Source organism: Triplophysa rosa, linkage group LG10, assembly GCF_024868665.1.
Source record: "Triplophysa rosa linkage group LG10, Trosa_1v2, whole genome shotgun sequence".
Lineage (NCBI taxonomy): Eukaryota > Metazoa > Chordata > Actinopteri > Cypriniformes > Nemacheilidae > Triplophysa > Triplophysa rosa.
This window is the reverse complement of record NC_079899.1, coordinates 7284592-7298946: the sequence shown is the minus strand read 5'-3', so window position 1 is coordinate 7298946 and position 14355 is coordinate 7284592. Positions and strand designations below refer to the sequence as shown.

At 44.7% G+C, this 14355-nt stretch overlaps 1 gene segment (V, D, J or C); it reads left to right on the top strand.

Annotated features, from left to right (window-relative positions):
* Positions 1 to 11057: 11057 nt before the first annotated feature.
* On the top strand, positions 11058 to 11709 carry LOC130560351 (Ig kappa chain V-III region PC 2485/PC 4039-like). The segment is given in 3 exon segments: positions 11058 to 11133; positions 11217 to 11305; positions 11381 to 11709. Coding segments are annotated over 3 exon segments (459 nt in total).
* The last annotated feature ends 2646 nt before the right edge of the window (positions 11710 to 14355 follow it).

Below are 14355 nucleotides of genomic sequence, written 5' to 3'. Positions count from 1 at the left end.
TTCCTATTCACGTCCCAGTACTTTATGCATGGAACGTACTTGAATGGAGACAGACTCAGCTGCATGCAGTTGTAAACGTCGACACCAAAGGCAGAGACGATCTTAACGGCCCTTCCCGAATGTATAGGGATAGCCGAATCCCTCGCGATCCACCAGCTTTCTCTCAAAACTAGATGGGCATGTCAGGCCTTTAGCATCTAAACTGGCAAATAATCATTCCGTTGGCATAAATCGCCCAACAATGCCCAACAGCATCAAGGCTTAACCGATGACTGGATGATGTCGTGGCGAAAAGTCGGTCAGCCAGTGTTGAAAGAATTCACGACGACCAGAGAGCCAGGTTTCCAGAGGTTTCAATCTTTATTTGCTCGAGCAAGCAAAGTGAGACACACAGAGTTCATCTGTAGATGCCCAATGATGTCCAACGAATACATGTCTGACTCCATCTTTTATACATTGTTCTCAAGTTGTTATCACAGTTCAAACCAATCATGTTTTACCTGACATCATCTTCTACCAACCAGGTTTTACATGACATCACTTATTTTTATTAGTCCATCCCCTTGTCACTCGCTACGGTTACATTTCACGTTACAGTTATATTTCCGGCCTACCATATTAGGATTTAATCGTAGGGAGCGCCTCTCAATCAACACATACGTATATCATGTGCTCTTTATCTTGACACCTTTCCGGGGGCTTTTCGGACGATACATGATTTAACATTGGTTTTAAAAATGAACTCATGCTTTAGTGATAATGAGCACCCCTGCGTCCTTGGCTGTATGCGATAAGTTAAACTCCTCTTCAAAAAGTGTGTGGTTTTATTAAAAATGAGCTCATTGTTTAGTGTAAGAATAAGCAACCCAGCGTTTTTAATTAAACTTCTCTACAAAAGTGTGTGTGGTGTACGTGCAGTTCCTGTCTTAGTGTGATAAGATATTTGGTGTGTACGCAGGTGTTCAAGTGCTCAAACTCATACAAGACTCCCGTAGCCCTTGTTAAGATCAGAGAAGTACATGAACTCTATAACTACCTTTAAATGTATTCTTTTATATAAGAAAACTATTTTATATAAGAAAACTCAATAATATATTTAGAATATAAGAAAAGTCAATAATATGTCTAGAAAAACCACCATATAATGACTCCATAGAAGACATTTCTGGAAGACTCAGCACCCTGACCTGCTGACTCTCGTCCCTAATCCAGATAGCCAAGGGAGGTGGGTTAGTGCCAACATTTGCACTGCCAATGGGAGACAAGCTGAGGAAGCCCCTTCTCTTGGTCAGGCTATCCGTGTGGGTGGAATTGACTCGCAAGCTGATGGTGTACGATCTTGAGGAATGACACACCGGCCATCCAAAGAACATCTCTTCGAGGGTCAACTTTTTCTAGAAGGCTTGCCAGCTATTTTTGAATCCACCCAGGCCTTTTCTCTCCTTCAACAGATTGCCTCACAGAGGTGTCTCAACACTAAATGGACAACATTGTGCAGGCCAAAACCGTCCTCTCCACCACAGAATGGCACTAACATTGGAAAGTGAAGCACCATGTCGATACTGTGCACATTGTTGAAGTTTCTCGGCATGTTCTGATTTAGGAAGCCCCGATCCAGGCATCACAATGACAGCGGCTCTTCCTAAAAAGATCGCACATGATGTCTATGTACCATTGGGCCTGCTGCAAAGGGGACCTGCTGTGCTTAAAGGCATGAAGGCCACAAGTAGTGATCACTCTACTTACTGGATGTTTGGCAAAGCTGGGTACAATGAAGTTTAGAGGGGTTGCTCTACACCACGATAGATAAATTGCAACTTGTCTTCGATTTCAATGCTGTTATAATTAATATTTGACTGAAAGTTGGTAGTCTCAGATATTGAGAAGGCTGAGAACATTGTTCCCCTGGTCCCACCACATCCTGCAGGCCCTGGCGTGACCACGTGAAATCGACATTAGGATCAGTGGCAGACACTGTGCAACCAATGTGAAATGACAAAGAATACAGGCCCTTTCCTTGGAACAATGTGCTAATATCCAGTGCATTCTCATATTTCTGGGCAAGGCGTGAACTGAGTTACATATCAGGTACATATTTTCATCAACATCCACCTCATGCACAACTCCAGGATGAAGGGCTGGTCTTCCTCCAGGACACACATTTTTTCCAGTGTTGTTAAGATTTGTCTTCATGATGCTTGGGCGTTTCAAGTGCTCTGGAGGAATGTCTCTGAACCTCCGTGCAAACTCCTTGTAGATGGCATCAACAAGGCTGATAGACTTGGCCTTCACAGCCACCTTGTGTCAGCGGCGGGGCTCGAACTCGGGTCTCCAATGTATGAGACTACTTATCTCCCACAGAGCCACAGGGGAAATGATGAACCCATCAGAGAGAGACGCACACAAGAGGACTAGGGGTGAAAAAGTCTTTTCTTTTTAATAAAAAAAGGTTCCAAAAAACAATCCAGAAAACAAAGGTAATCCAATCGGGATGAGAAGGTATATCCAAAAAAAAAAGAGAAAACAAACGTAATTCAATCGGGATGAGAAGGTATATCCAAAAAAAAAAGAGAAAACAAACGTAATCCAATCGGGATGAGTCAAACAGAAAGATCATCAATAAGTACAACAAAAAATCCACAATGTCCAAGGTTTGAAAAAGAAACATATCAAAAGAAACTTGAGACTGAAGACATACCAGAAAAAGCTAGTGACTGCTCGAAAGGTAGGCTACTGGACTTTAAACACCAAGCACAGGACAGAGAACAAAGGGCAACTTAAATACACTGGGGAGAAATGAGGCACAGGTGAAGACAATTACGCTAATGTGAACAACAGGTGAAACAGTGACCTCTAGTGGCAAAAAACAAGAAACAATAGTCCCAGATCCTGACAGGACCCCCTCCTCTAGGAACGGCTCCTGAAGTTCCCTCTAGGACGATCGGGTCTAAGAGCATGGAAAGCTCGGATGAGATCCGGGTCCAAAATGTCCTTAGCAGGAACCCAGGAGCGCTCCTCCGGGCCATAGCCTTCCCAGTCCACAAGATACTGAAGTTATCTTTGTACTCAACAGGAGTCCAGTATGCAGTGGACTGTGTACGCTGGCTGGCATCCGATCATGCGAGGCGGAGGAGGAGGTCTGCCTGTCGGCGCAAAAGGAGAGAAGACAACATGTTTTAACAGGGAAACATGAAAGGTGGGATTGATCTTTAAAGATCTGGGTAGGTATAAACGATAGGTTACAGGGTTAACTCTCCTTTCCACTTTGAAGCGGCCTATGTAGCGTTGGGCCAGTTTGCGGGACTCGACTCGGAGGGGGAGGTTCCTAGTGGACAGCCAGACGCATTGTCCAGGACGGAGAGTGGGAGCTGGTCTGCGTTTGAGGTTGGCTTGCCTCTGGTACAGCTGAGAAACTCTGAGGAGCTTGCGGCGGACTTGTAACCACGTCCGACGACAGCGACGGGCGAATAACTGCGCCGAGGGAACTCCAACCTCGATCTCTTGTTCCAGGAACAGTGGGGGAGAGTATCCGAACTGGCACTCGAAGGGGGACTTGCCTGTGGCAGAGCTGCGCAAGGTGTTGTGGGCATATTCCACCCACATGATGAACGTGGACCAAGAAGAGGGGTTACTGGCCGCCATGCATCTCAGGGTGGTCTCTAGGTCCTGGTTCACCCACTCTGTCTGACCATTAGACTCAGGATGGAAGCCCGAGGAGAGGCTCACTGACACCCCAAGGAGTTGGCAGAAGGCTCGCCAAAAGCGGGAGGAGAACTGGGGGCCTCGATCCGAGACTATGTCCTGTGGGATGCCAAACACTCGGAACACATGGTTAGTCACTAATTCGGCAGTCTGCTTGGCTGTAGGTAATTTGGGTAGGGGGATGAATTTGGTGGCCTTAGAAAACCTGTCGACTATGACCATAATAGTGGTATTACCTCGAGATGGTGGGAGTCCAGTGATAAAATCCATAGATAAGTGGGACCAGGGTCGTCTCGGAATGGATAACGGGTGGAGGAATCCAAGGGGTGCACGATGGGGAACTTTCCCCTGATTGCATGTGGTGCAAGCCTTCACGAAAGTCTTAGTATCCTCCTTCATACTTGGCCACCAAAATCTCCTTTGGAGGAACTCAAGGGTGCAGTCAGTGACTGGGTGACAGGTCAAACGAGAGGAGTGACCCCAATGGAGAATCTTGGAACGTACAGACTTCGGAACGAATAGGCGGTTGTTGGGACCTCCTACCGGATCTGGTTCTTGAGTCTGTGCGCGTCTTACGGCTGATTCCACCTCCCACCTCATAGGAGCCACAACTTTAGACTCGGGGATAATAGGCGTGATAGGACCTTCTTGGTTATTGTTGGCGTAAACTCGAGACAGGGCATCAGGCTTGAGGTTCTTTGAACCAGGACGTTAAGACGGGATGAATTGGAAACGGTTGAAAAAGAGACACCAGCGTGCCTGGCGGGGGTTGAGTCTTTTGGCTTGTTGGATGTATTCCAAGTTCTTGTGGTCAGTTAGTACTTGGAAAGGATGTCTGGCCCCCTCAAGCCAGTGTCTCCATTCCTCCAGAGCTAATTTAACTGCCAGTAGCTCCTTGTCTCCCACGTGGTAATTCCTCTCCGAGGGTGTAAGGCGGCGAGAGAAATAGGCGCATGGGTGAAGCCTGTTGTCATCACCTCTTTGAGAGAGCACTGCTCCCACTCCTACGTCCGAAGCATCCACCTCCACCACGAAAGGCTTGTTAGATACGGGAAGGGTGAGAATGGGTGCTGAGGTGAAAAGACGCTTGAGTTCATTAAATGCCAGCTCAGCTTCGGAGCTCCACTGGAAGTGCGTGTTCTTCCACTTGGTCAGGGCTGACAGAGGGGCTGCAACAGAGCTGAAATTGAGGATGAACTTGTGGTAGAAGTTGGCAAAGCCTAAAAACCGCTGTACTGCCTTAACGGAGGTAGGGATAGGCCAGTCTTTAACTGCCAGAATCTTCTTGGAGTCCATCTGAATGTGGCCTGGTTTTATGATGTACCGCAGGAACTGTACTCGGGCAGCATGAAAGTCGCATTTCTCTGGTTTAACATAGAGATGATTCTCCAGAAGGCGGGTGAGGACTCTGCTAACATGCTCTATGTGCTGTGGGAGGGAACTCGAGAAAATCAGGATGTCATCAAGATAAACGAATACAAACTGATTGAGCATGTCTCTCAAAACATCGTTAATCAGGGCCTGGAAGACAGCGGGGGCATTGGTGAGGCCAAAGGGCATGACCCGGTACTCGTAGTGCCCAGTCGGGGTGTTAAAGGCAGTCTTCCATTCATCCCCTTGTTTAATGCGCACGAGGTGGTAAGCGTTACGCAAGTCAAGCTTGGTGAAAATGGAAGATCCTTGGAGTAGCTCGAAGGCTGTGGCCATGAGAGGTAGGGGGTAGCGGTTACGGATGGTGATCTTGTTGAGCGCTCTGTAATCAATACAGGGGCGTAATCCTCCGTCCTTTTTCCCCACAAAGAAAAAACCAGCTCCAGCCGGGGAGGTAGATGGTTGGATGATCCCTGCAGCTAGAGCCTCCTCAATGTAGGTTTTCATTGCCTCACGTTCGGGAGAGGATAAGGAGAATATGCGCCCTAGGGGGGGACATGTGCCTGGCAGTAAATCCACAGCGCAGTCATAAGAACAGTGAGGCGGTAGGGAGGTGGCCCTGCGCTTACTAAATACCTGTTTGAGATAGTGGTAGTGGCTCGGGACTCGGGACAGGTCTAGGAACTCAGGGGACTCGAGAGCAGGGTCAGGATTTTCTAGGGTGAGACAGGTAAGACGGCATGCGGGACTCCAACTGGAGACAGTGCCCGAGGACCAGTCTAGCTGAGGGTTATGCTTGAGAAGCCAGGGGTGTCCGAGGATAACTGGGAACTTTGGGGAGTGTATCAGGTAGAACTGTAGCTCTTCCTGGTGTCGCTGGATGGATAGCCTTAGCGGGGCGGAAAGATGGGTTATTTTTCCAGAACCCAAGGGCCTACCATCCACGGCAGTAATAGAAAGGGGATTGGAAAGATGGTCAGAGGGGATCTTGTGTCCTTCGGCTAGAGAAAGATCAATAAAGTTTCCAGCAGCCCCTGAGTCTACTAAGGCCTTCAGTTGGAGTTTGCGACTACCCCAGGTGAGAGTGACAGGAAGGTACAGTCCTGAATTGGAGGAAGGAGGCATCTGGGTTATTCCCGTTACAGTCCCTCCTTGCCTGTACGGGACCGGGCGTTTCCCAAGAGTTCAGGGCAACCCGAACGAAAATGTCCCGGAAGGCCACAGTATAGGCAACACCGCTCCCTCATACGGCGGTCTCGTTCAGATGAGGAAAGACGGGAACCACCCAAGTTCATGGGTTCAGGAATATCTGGGGACTGTGATAATGTCTCTGGTTTACTTGGGGGGGGCAATAGGAACGAACAACCGGCGGCTCCGTCTCCTCTCTCTCAAACGGTTATCCTACCGGACTGCAAGGTCAATGAGGGACTCGAGAGTGGTAGACGGCTCACGTGTAACCAGCTCGTCCTGGAGCGCTTCTGAAAGACCATTTTGAAAGCACACCATGAGCGATTCGTCATTCCAGCCACTTCCTGCCGCAACGGTACGGAACTTGATGGCGTACTCTGCAACACTTTGTCCACCCTGTTGAAGAGACAACAGTCGTTTAGACGCCTATCGGCCACTAATGGGGTGATTGAAGACCCTCCTGAATTCCTTCTCGAAGGCAGTGTAGCTTGCACAAAACGGGCTTTGGACCTCCCAAAATTCCGTAGCCCAGGCGAGGGCCTTACCAGAGAGAAGAGTGATGAGGTAAGCGATCTTCGCTCTGTCTGAGGGGAAGGATGAGGGCTGTAACTCGAAGCTGAGGGAGCACTGCGTCAGGAATCCACGACAGGCGCTGGGATCTCCAGTGTAGCGTTGAGGTGGAGGTAAGCGTGGTTCAGCAAAGGGGGTGGGTGCTTGAAGGTTAGGAACAGAGACAGTGGCGGACACTGGAGAGGTGGCTTGAGGAAGAGGTAACCGGTCAAAGATCTGGCGGATCGAAGTGGTGATGTCGGCCAACAGTTGTGAGTGTTTGGCATTCAACACTTCCTGTATGAGACTACTTATCTCCCACAGAGCCACAGGGGAAATGATGAACCCATCAGAGAGAGACGCACACAAGAGGACTAGGGGTGAATAAGTTTTTTCTTTTTAATAAAAAAAGGTTCCAAAAAACAATCCAGAAAACAAAGGTAATCCAATCGGGATGAGAAGGTATATCCAAAAAAAAAAGAGAAAACAAACGTAATCCAATCGGGATGAGTCAAACAGAAAGATCTTCAATAAGTACAACAAAAAAATCCACAATGTCCAAGGTTTGAAAAAGAAACATATCAAAAGAAACTTGAGACTGAAGACATACCAGAAAAATCTAGTGACTGCTCGAAAGGTAGGCTACTGGACTTTAAACACCAAGCACAGGACAGAGAACAAAGGTCAACTTAAATACACTGGGGAGAAATGAGGCACAGGTGAAGACAATGACGCTAATGTGAACAACAAGTGAAACAGTGACCTCTAGTGGCAAAAAACAAGAAACAATAGTCCCAGATCCTGACACCTTGCTGTTAAAGATGGGGTTCTTCCAAGTTGGATGTGAGACAGGTTTGGATGTGAGACACCCTTTTATCCAAAGCAACTTACAGAGAGTTCAGGGAGCAATAAAGCGATATGTCATACAGGAGCAATAATACAATAGGTGCTAATACCAAGTTACTAGTTTTCACAAAAGCCAGAACAATACCTGTTGAGAGAAAGAGTAACAGTTTTTTTCTTCTCCTTTTTCTTCTTTTGCCTGTCAAGTATTCACAGAAGAGTTAGGTTTTAAGTAGTTTTTTGAATGTTGTGAGAGATGTGGTTGACCCGACTGAGTTGGGAAGAATGTTCCACCAGGAAGGAGTTGTGAAGGAGAATGAGCGGGAAAGCGATTTACTGCCCTTTTGAGAAGGCAAAACAAGACGCCGCTCTTTTGAAGAATGCATGGTTCTAGATGGGGTGTAGGAGGGTGTGAAAGTATGCCGGTGCAGATCCAGTGATAGTCCTGTAGGCAAGCATTAGTGACTTGATCTGATATGGGCTTCTACCGGTAGCCAGTGGAGAGAGATGAAAAGGGGTGTCACATGAGCCCTTTTTGGCACTTCGAAGACGAGGTGTGCTGCTGCATTCTGAACCAGTTGGAATGGTTTGGGAGCCTTTGCAGGAAGACCATCAAGGAGAGCATTGCAGTAGTCCAACCTTGATATTACAAGGGCCTGGACAAGGAGTTGTGCCGCATGCTCAGTGAGATAGGGTCTAACCTTTCTAATGTTAAATAAGGCAAATTGGCATGACCGCGTTGTCTTTGCAATGTGATCATTGAAGGAAAGCTGGTCATCAAATGTGACTCCGAGGTTCCTGGCTGTTTTGTAAGGAGTGATTGTGGTATTGCCAAGTTGGATGGTGAGAGCGAGGTGAGGTCTGATGTGCTGAAAATTGTTTGCTGATGGATGATGTTTTTCAGTGAAAAAGTCAGCAAAGTCCTCAGCAGTCAAAGATGAAGTGGGTGGGGGAAGAGGGGGGCAAAGAAGTGTCTTGAATAGCTGCCAAATGTTTTTTTTCTCAAAAACACTTTTTTCACAAGCTTTTTTTACTAGCTTGAGTTGTAATGATTCAGTTGGTGTCATCATCGTACAGTCTATATACATGTCGTACCCAAGTTTTTTTTAGATCCATGTCACAGTGTGATGTGTCATGACCTTATAAGATTAAAAATCTAAAGGCTGAAGACTAAACCAAAAGACAACAGATTATCCATGTGACAACAAAGAGCATGTCTTATTTTGGAATCATTGGATGCTGTACTCATTCAGAAGATGTGTAACAGCACACCCTACTGTATAACAGTGAAAACGTGGAACTTGTCAATGGTTGGGGCAACATTGTGTCAAATGCTGGAAAATCGGATCTTTGGCAGAAAAAGAGTTAAATCATTTTGCAAGATTGAGCTGCTTTAGTCATGTGTTGTTTCCATGTTGAAGAGATACACATTTTTTTCACTTTGAACTTTGTACTGCCTTCCTAAGACGGATGAATGTTAGTGTAGTTTTTTTTTTGTGTGTGTAATGTATCAGATATTGTGTGCATGTACCTTTTTTAAACAGTTTATAATATCACATCTTAATCGTGCAATATGATTACTGTCATGGCTGGCGTGGCAGAAGAACCCAAGTGCAGGCAGGTGGGGATAAGGGGTTAAACACAAGGACTATTAAGCAGAAAACAAAGGAAATACCAACGAGGGGGTGGCAGACAGGAACGAACTAAAATACAAAACTTGAAACAAAACACTTCCCTCAATGGGGCAAAAAGAAACTAAACAAAACACGACACAACGTCCAGGGCAGGGTAAGGTAAACCAAATAAACAAACAAGGCAAGGGGGGCACACGAAGCTCACAAGGCACAGAAAACTCACTAGGCACAGAAAACTCACGTGACACACAAAACTCACAGGGCTAACAACACTCGCCAAACTCACACGAAACGCATGAAATTCAGGATGTACACGTAGTGAAATAAATCCGCACAAGACAGCAAACACACGGGAATTAAATAAGAAGACAGACAAAGGAAGATAACGAGGGGCAGGTGAGGAACATGAGACAAGGCAGGAAAACAATACGGGAAACGAGAGGGGCGGGGCCAATGACGAGACACGAGAAAGCACATGGCATGTCAATGGTAAACAAACCATGACTTTCTCACACTAAACATAAGGGATCTGTCAAGATCCTGCCACTCGACATGGAAATCAAGGACAATGAGGCAGGACCATGACAATTACACAGATGATGTTATCTGAAAAGACTTTTCATGTGATGTTTCTCTTCCTGAAGCACACTACAAGGTAGGCCTACACCTATTTGGAATTTGCCTTGTAACTACAGTATAGAGAGATTTATGGACAGACTGGAAAGACGGGTGCTGTAATAATGTTAATGATCTGTGGAAAATATTGTGTATTTTAAACAATTAAACATAACAGCCTACTCCAAAACAAAATGAGGACTTTATAAATGGGCAAATTAAGATAAAATGGCATGGGCTCCACACAAAGTGAGCTTATTTGGTTTAATGAATGACCTAAGAAGGTATAGAATCTTCTATATGTTCCAAGGTTACCACAGTGAGCAGGATGCAGTTCATGCCCAGGCCTGATGGTAGAGCGGAGAATGAGAAGCGGTGACCTGACAAGAGCTGAGATGATAGTGCTGGATAAAGAAGGACGCGACGACTTGACACGTCTTCACTACAAAATTTCAAATGCTATTAGATTATTAATGATAACCTGAAATCTATAATTTACCTTATTAGTAAGTTTATTTATTTTTATTTAGCCTTGTTGTGCAAGCACTGTCGAGCTTGTGCAGAGGCAGCAGCTTTTGCCAGAGGGGAACTGGAATCCCCTGGTTGGGCCTGGGTTTTCCTGAGGTTTTTTTCTCGATTGGAGTTTTGGGTTCCTCGCCACCGTTTGCATACTGTTTTTGCACTATCTGCCTGGCTGGGGGGGCTGCTTTAGAATTATAATTTTTAAGTTTTACTTAATTAATATTGCATGTAGGAATTTATAATCTGTTTAAAATTTGACCTGTGTTTCTCTCTCCTTTATCTTAAATGCTGTGCGTGTCTGTGTGTGTGTGTGTGTGTGTGTGTGTGTGTGTGTGTGTGCGTGCATGTGTGCGTGCTTGTCTGTGTGTGTGTGTGTGTGCGTGCGTGCTTGTTTGTGTGTGTGTGTGCATGCGTCCGTGTGTGTGTCTATGTCTATGTGTGTTAGTACGTGTGCATATTGTGTGTGGAGTGTTTTTGTATGTGGGTATGTCTGTCTTCACCTTTTTTTTTCACCATTCTTATTTTTACAACTTTAATTGTTTTGCTTATAGTCAATATGTCTCATGTACAGCTGCTTTGTAACAATGAAAATTGTAAAAAGCGCTATATAAATAAAGTTGAGTGGAGTATCTTACCACAAGCAAACACTTAACAACCCCTCCCTCATCATGACACATCTGTTCTTGGGTTGGCAACCCAGTCAAATGAGGTGAACAAGAGTCTCTACCTCCCATTTCATATGACCCCGGAAGAAACAAACATAGATACTGAAACCGATTTCTTCTCTTTTAGTCTTCATTTCATCTGTTGCTTTGGTGTAACAGTAAGAAGCATGACCAGTGTGATTATTATAACCATAATACCTACTTTCTGGTTAACTGGTAAGTATCTTCAGTTCCAAACTGAGTTCAATTGTTTACATGAATAGATGTGCACTCCTGTTCACCGTTTTGTAGTTTGTGTTGTCTCTTCTCCCATCATACAGCAGTCTCCTGAACATCTTCTTGTGACAGTAGATCAGAAAGAGGCAATGCTACATTGTCGTCATGGTGATAACGACTATCCATACATGTACTGGTATCAGCAGAACAGCAGCGGTGGTTCTTTGGAGCTTATTGGAATGCTCCAGTATTCAGAACCCACACATTTGAAAACAAGGTTCAGCATCAAAGGACATGCTAAAGAGGATGCATTTCTATCCATATTCAACATATCTAGTGAGGATAGAGCAGTGTATTACTGTGCAGCAAGTCGACACAGTCGTACAGTTTTCCATAACCCTTGACAAAAAACTGTTTATATTGCACCTGTTCACATTTAAAACATAAAAATCAGCATTTAACATCTAGAGGGCACTGGAGGGATCATTGTTTAAATGAGGGGTTTAGAGATTTTATTCTCATTTACATTAAGATCATGTACGATTTTCTGTATTCTAGAGTAAATGACATTAATCTTATTGCATCTGAGTTTTTTTTTAAGATTTACAGATTTGAACATGTTGTTTCTTTGGTGGGGGGAGGTGGGGATGGTTGGGTCAAGAAGGTGGATTAGCTTCAAGCATACAATAAAGACCACATTGCAAATACTCAGCCGATTAAACTTTTTTTTTATTCAATTTAATCTGCTGCCAGTATCTTTTGCAGTTTGGGTTGCATCTACATACCATAAAGATTCTCTTCAATTGTATTTTTTTTAACTTTCACTTATCATTATTCCACACAAATATTGTCACAAATGTATTCATTATAGATTAAAAATTAAAAATATATTTAATATTCATTAAACATATACGTTATAGATATAGTAATTTATATTTAATAAAATTGCATAAAATAAAATAAAAGTTCCTCATTGTAAGACTATAAATGTACTGTCTAAAACCTTAATTTAAATTAATCCAGTTTAATAATATTAAAAAATAAAAAGTCAAAAGACCAGTAAGCCACATATTTGTATGTTACGTCATTTAACATTAATTTTCTTTTTTTGCTTTTGAAACAGTTGGCATATTAGAAGGTGTGGCGAGTGAAGCAACGAGACGTACACAGAACTGCAATAACCAACCCCGGAGGGTGCTTTATTTACAAGTGCAGATAGTGAAGGGTGCAGCAGCCAGTGGGGAAAGTTCGATGTCAGCTGCTGAGTTCTGTAAGGAAAAGACATTCACCATTAGTCCTTATGCCTTGGAGAAGATACTCAGCCTGTGTATTCTTCCCACGCTCTTTATGTAGGGCAGATAATTAGCTTCAGGTGCTGATGACCGGCAGGTGTGTGATTTCCTCCGTTTCCCAGGCGATTGCGCAAGGGCTGACTCGACCCCCCCATCCTCCCCCCCCAAGGGTTATTATGGTACTGTGAGTTGACCTGCCATGGGATGGAGGGAGCTGTTGGGGTGGAGGGGGGAAGTACCTGAACGAGATGCCCATCCTGACCACATCCTCGACAGACCATCAGCATTGCCATGGGAGGCTCCTGCGCGATGAATCAGCTGGAAATGGAAGTCTTGGAGAGCCAGAAACCACCTGGTTACCCGAGAGTTGTTCTCCTTGGCCTTCGCCATCCACTGCAATGGAGCGTGGTCAGTGACCAAGGAGAAACTCCGGCCCAGGAGGTAATACCGGAGCTCCAGGTCTGCCCATGTTATGGCCAGGGCCTCTTTCTCAACTGTGGCATACCTGGTCTCGGTAGGCGTAAGCTTCCGGGGGTGTTCCTCTCCTTCCTTGGTTTGGGACGGGACTGCACCCAAACCTGTGTCGGAAGCGTCGGACTGGAGGATGAAGGGGCAGCCGAAGTCAGGCGCATGCAGCACACGTGACGAGGAGAGTGCGTCCTTCAGGGTCTGGAACGCCATTTCTGTCTCCGGGGTCCACTTCACTCTCTCAGGCTGCCCCTTTCTGGAAAGTTTGGTCAGGGGACTGGCTACGGGAAATTTGGGATAAAACAGCGATAATACCTCAACAGTCCAAGAAAAGCACGTACCTGGTGTAGCGGTTTTAGCTGCATGTTAAAATAATGATGAGCTTAGCTCACCAACTATGATTCTCCACCAGATCTATCAAGATCACATTCATGAAATGAGTTATTTAAAACATCAATTTCAGTCAAGGAATTAGTTTAGCTCAAAGGAAAATACGTATAATAATCGTTAGTAACAGTCTCTGATTAGTAATATAAAGTATAACAATACTTGTATGTATTTGTTGCCCCCTTGGACAATGATCGACACACGATGTAAGATTTCTGTAGCTTTTATTTGCCCCGTGCTTATTTTGTTATTTTTTTCAGCAACAGATTCGGGACGCCGAACTTCACAAAGCATAATCAAACACGACAACCAGCTTCTTCTTTTTCTTCTCCTCCCCTTCCGCTCTCTTCTGTCTCACACTCCACAGCGCCACCTACAGCACACATGGTTGTCTATATGCTATTTCCTCAGTATTCAACAAAACCATCCACAATCACGTGAACACAGAAACAAAATCAAACTGTTATTGTTGAGGTCTCCCTTACACACCCTCCCCTACAAAAAAAATAAATACATTAAGTATTCCAAAACATTTTCTTTTCCGGCTTGACTATCATTGTGAAACACTTTAGGACATAAATTCCACTAACAGTAAAATGTACATGCTACAGCACAGCTTAACAATAAAATCAATATATATATATTTTTTTTATACAACTGTGACATTACTACCATCATCTAAACTTTTAGTGTTGATGTGTGTTCAGAGATGTCTTGTCTTTAGGCTTGCTGGTGGGCCCCCCAGAACATCCTGTAATGACAAGTGGACACAACCACATACACCTCCCTCACAATGCAATTAGTACATTTTAAATGTCATTTCAGTATTGTATTAAACTATTAATGCTTTATTCAGCTTTTCAACTAATACCTTAAGCTGGCTAAACTTTAACTCAGCTGTAC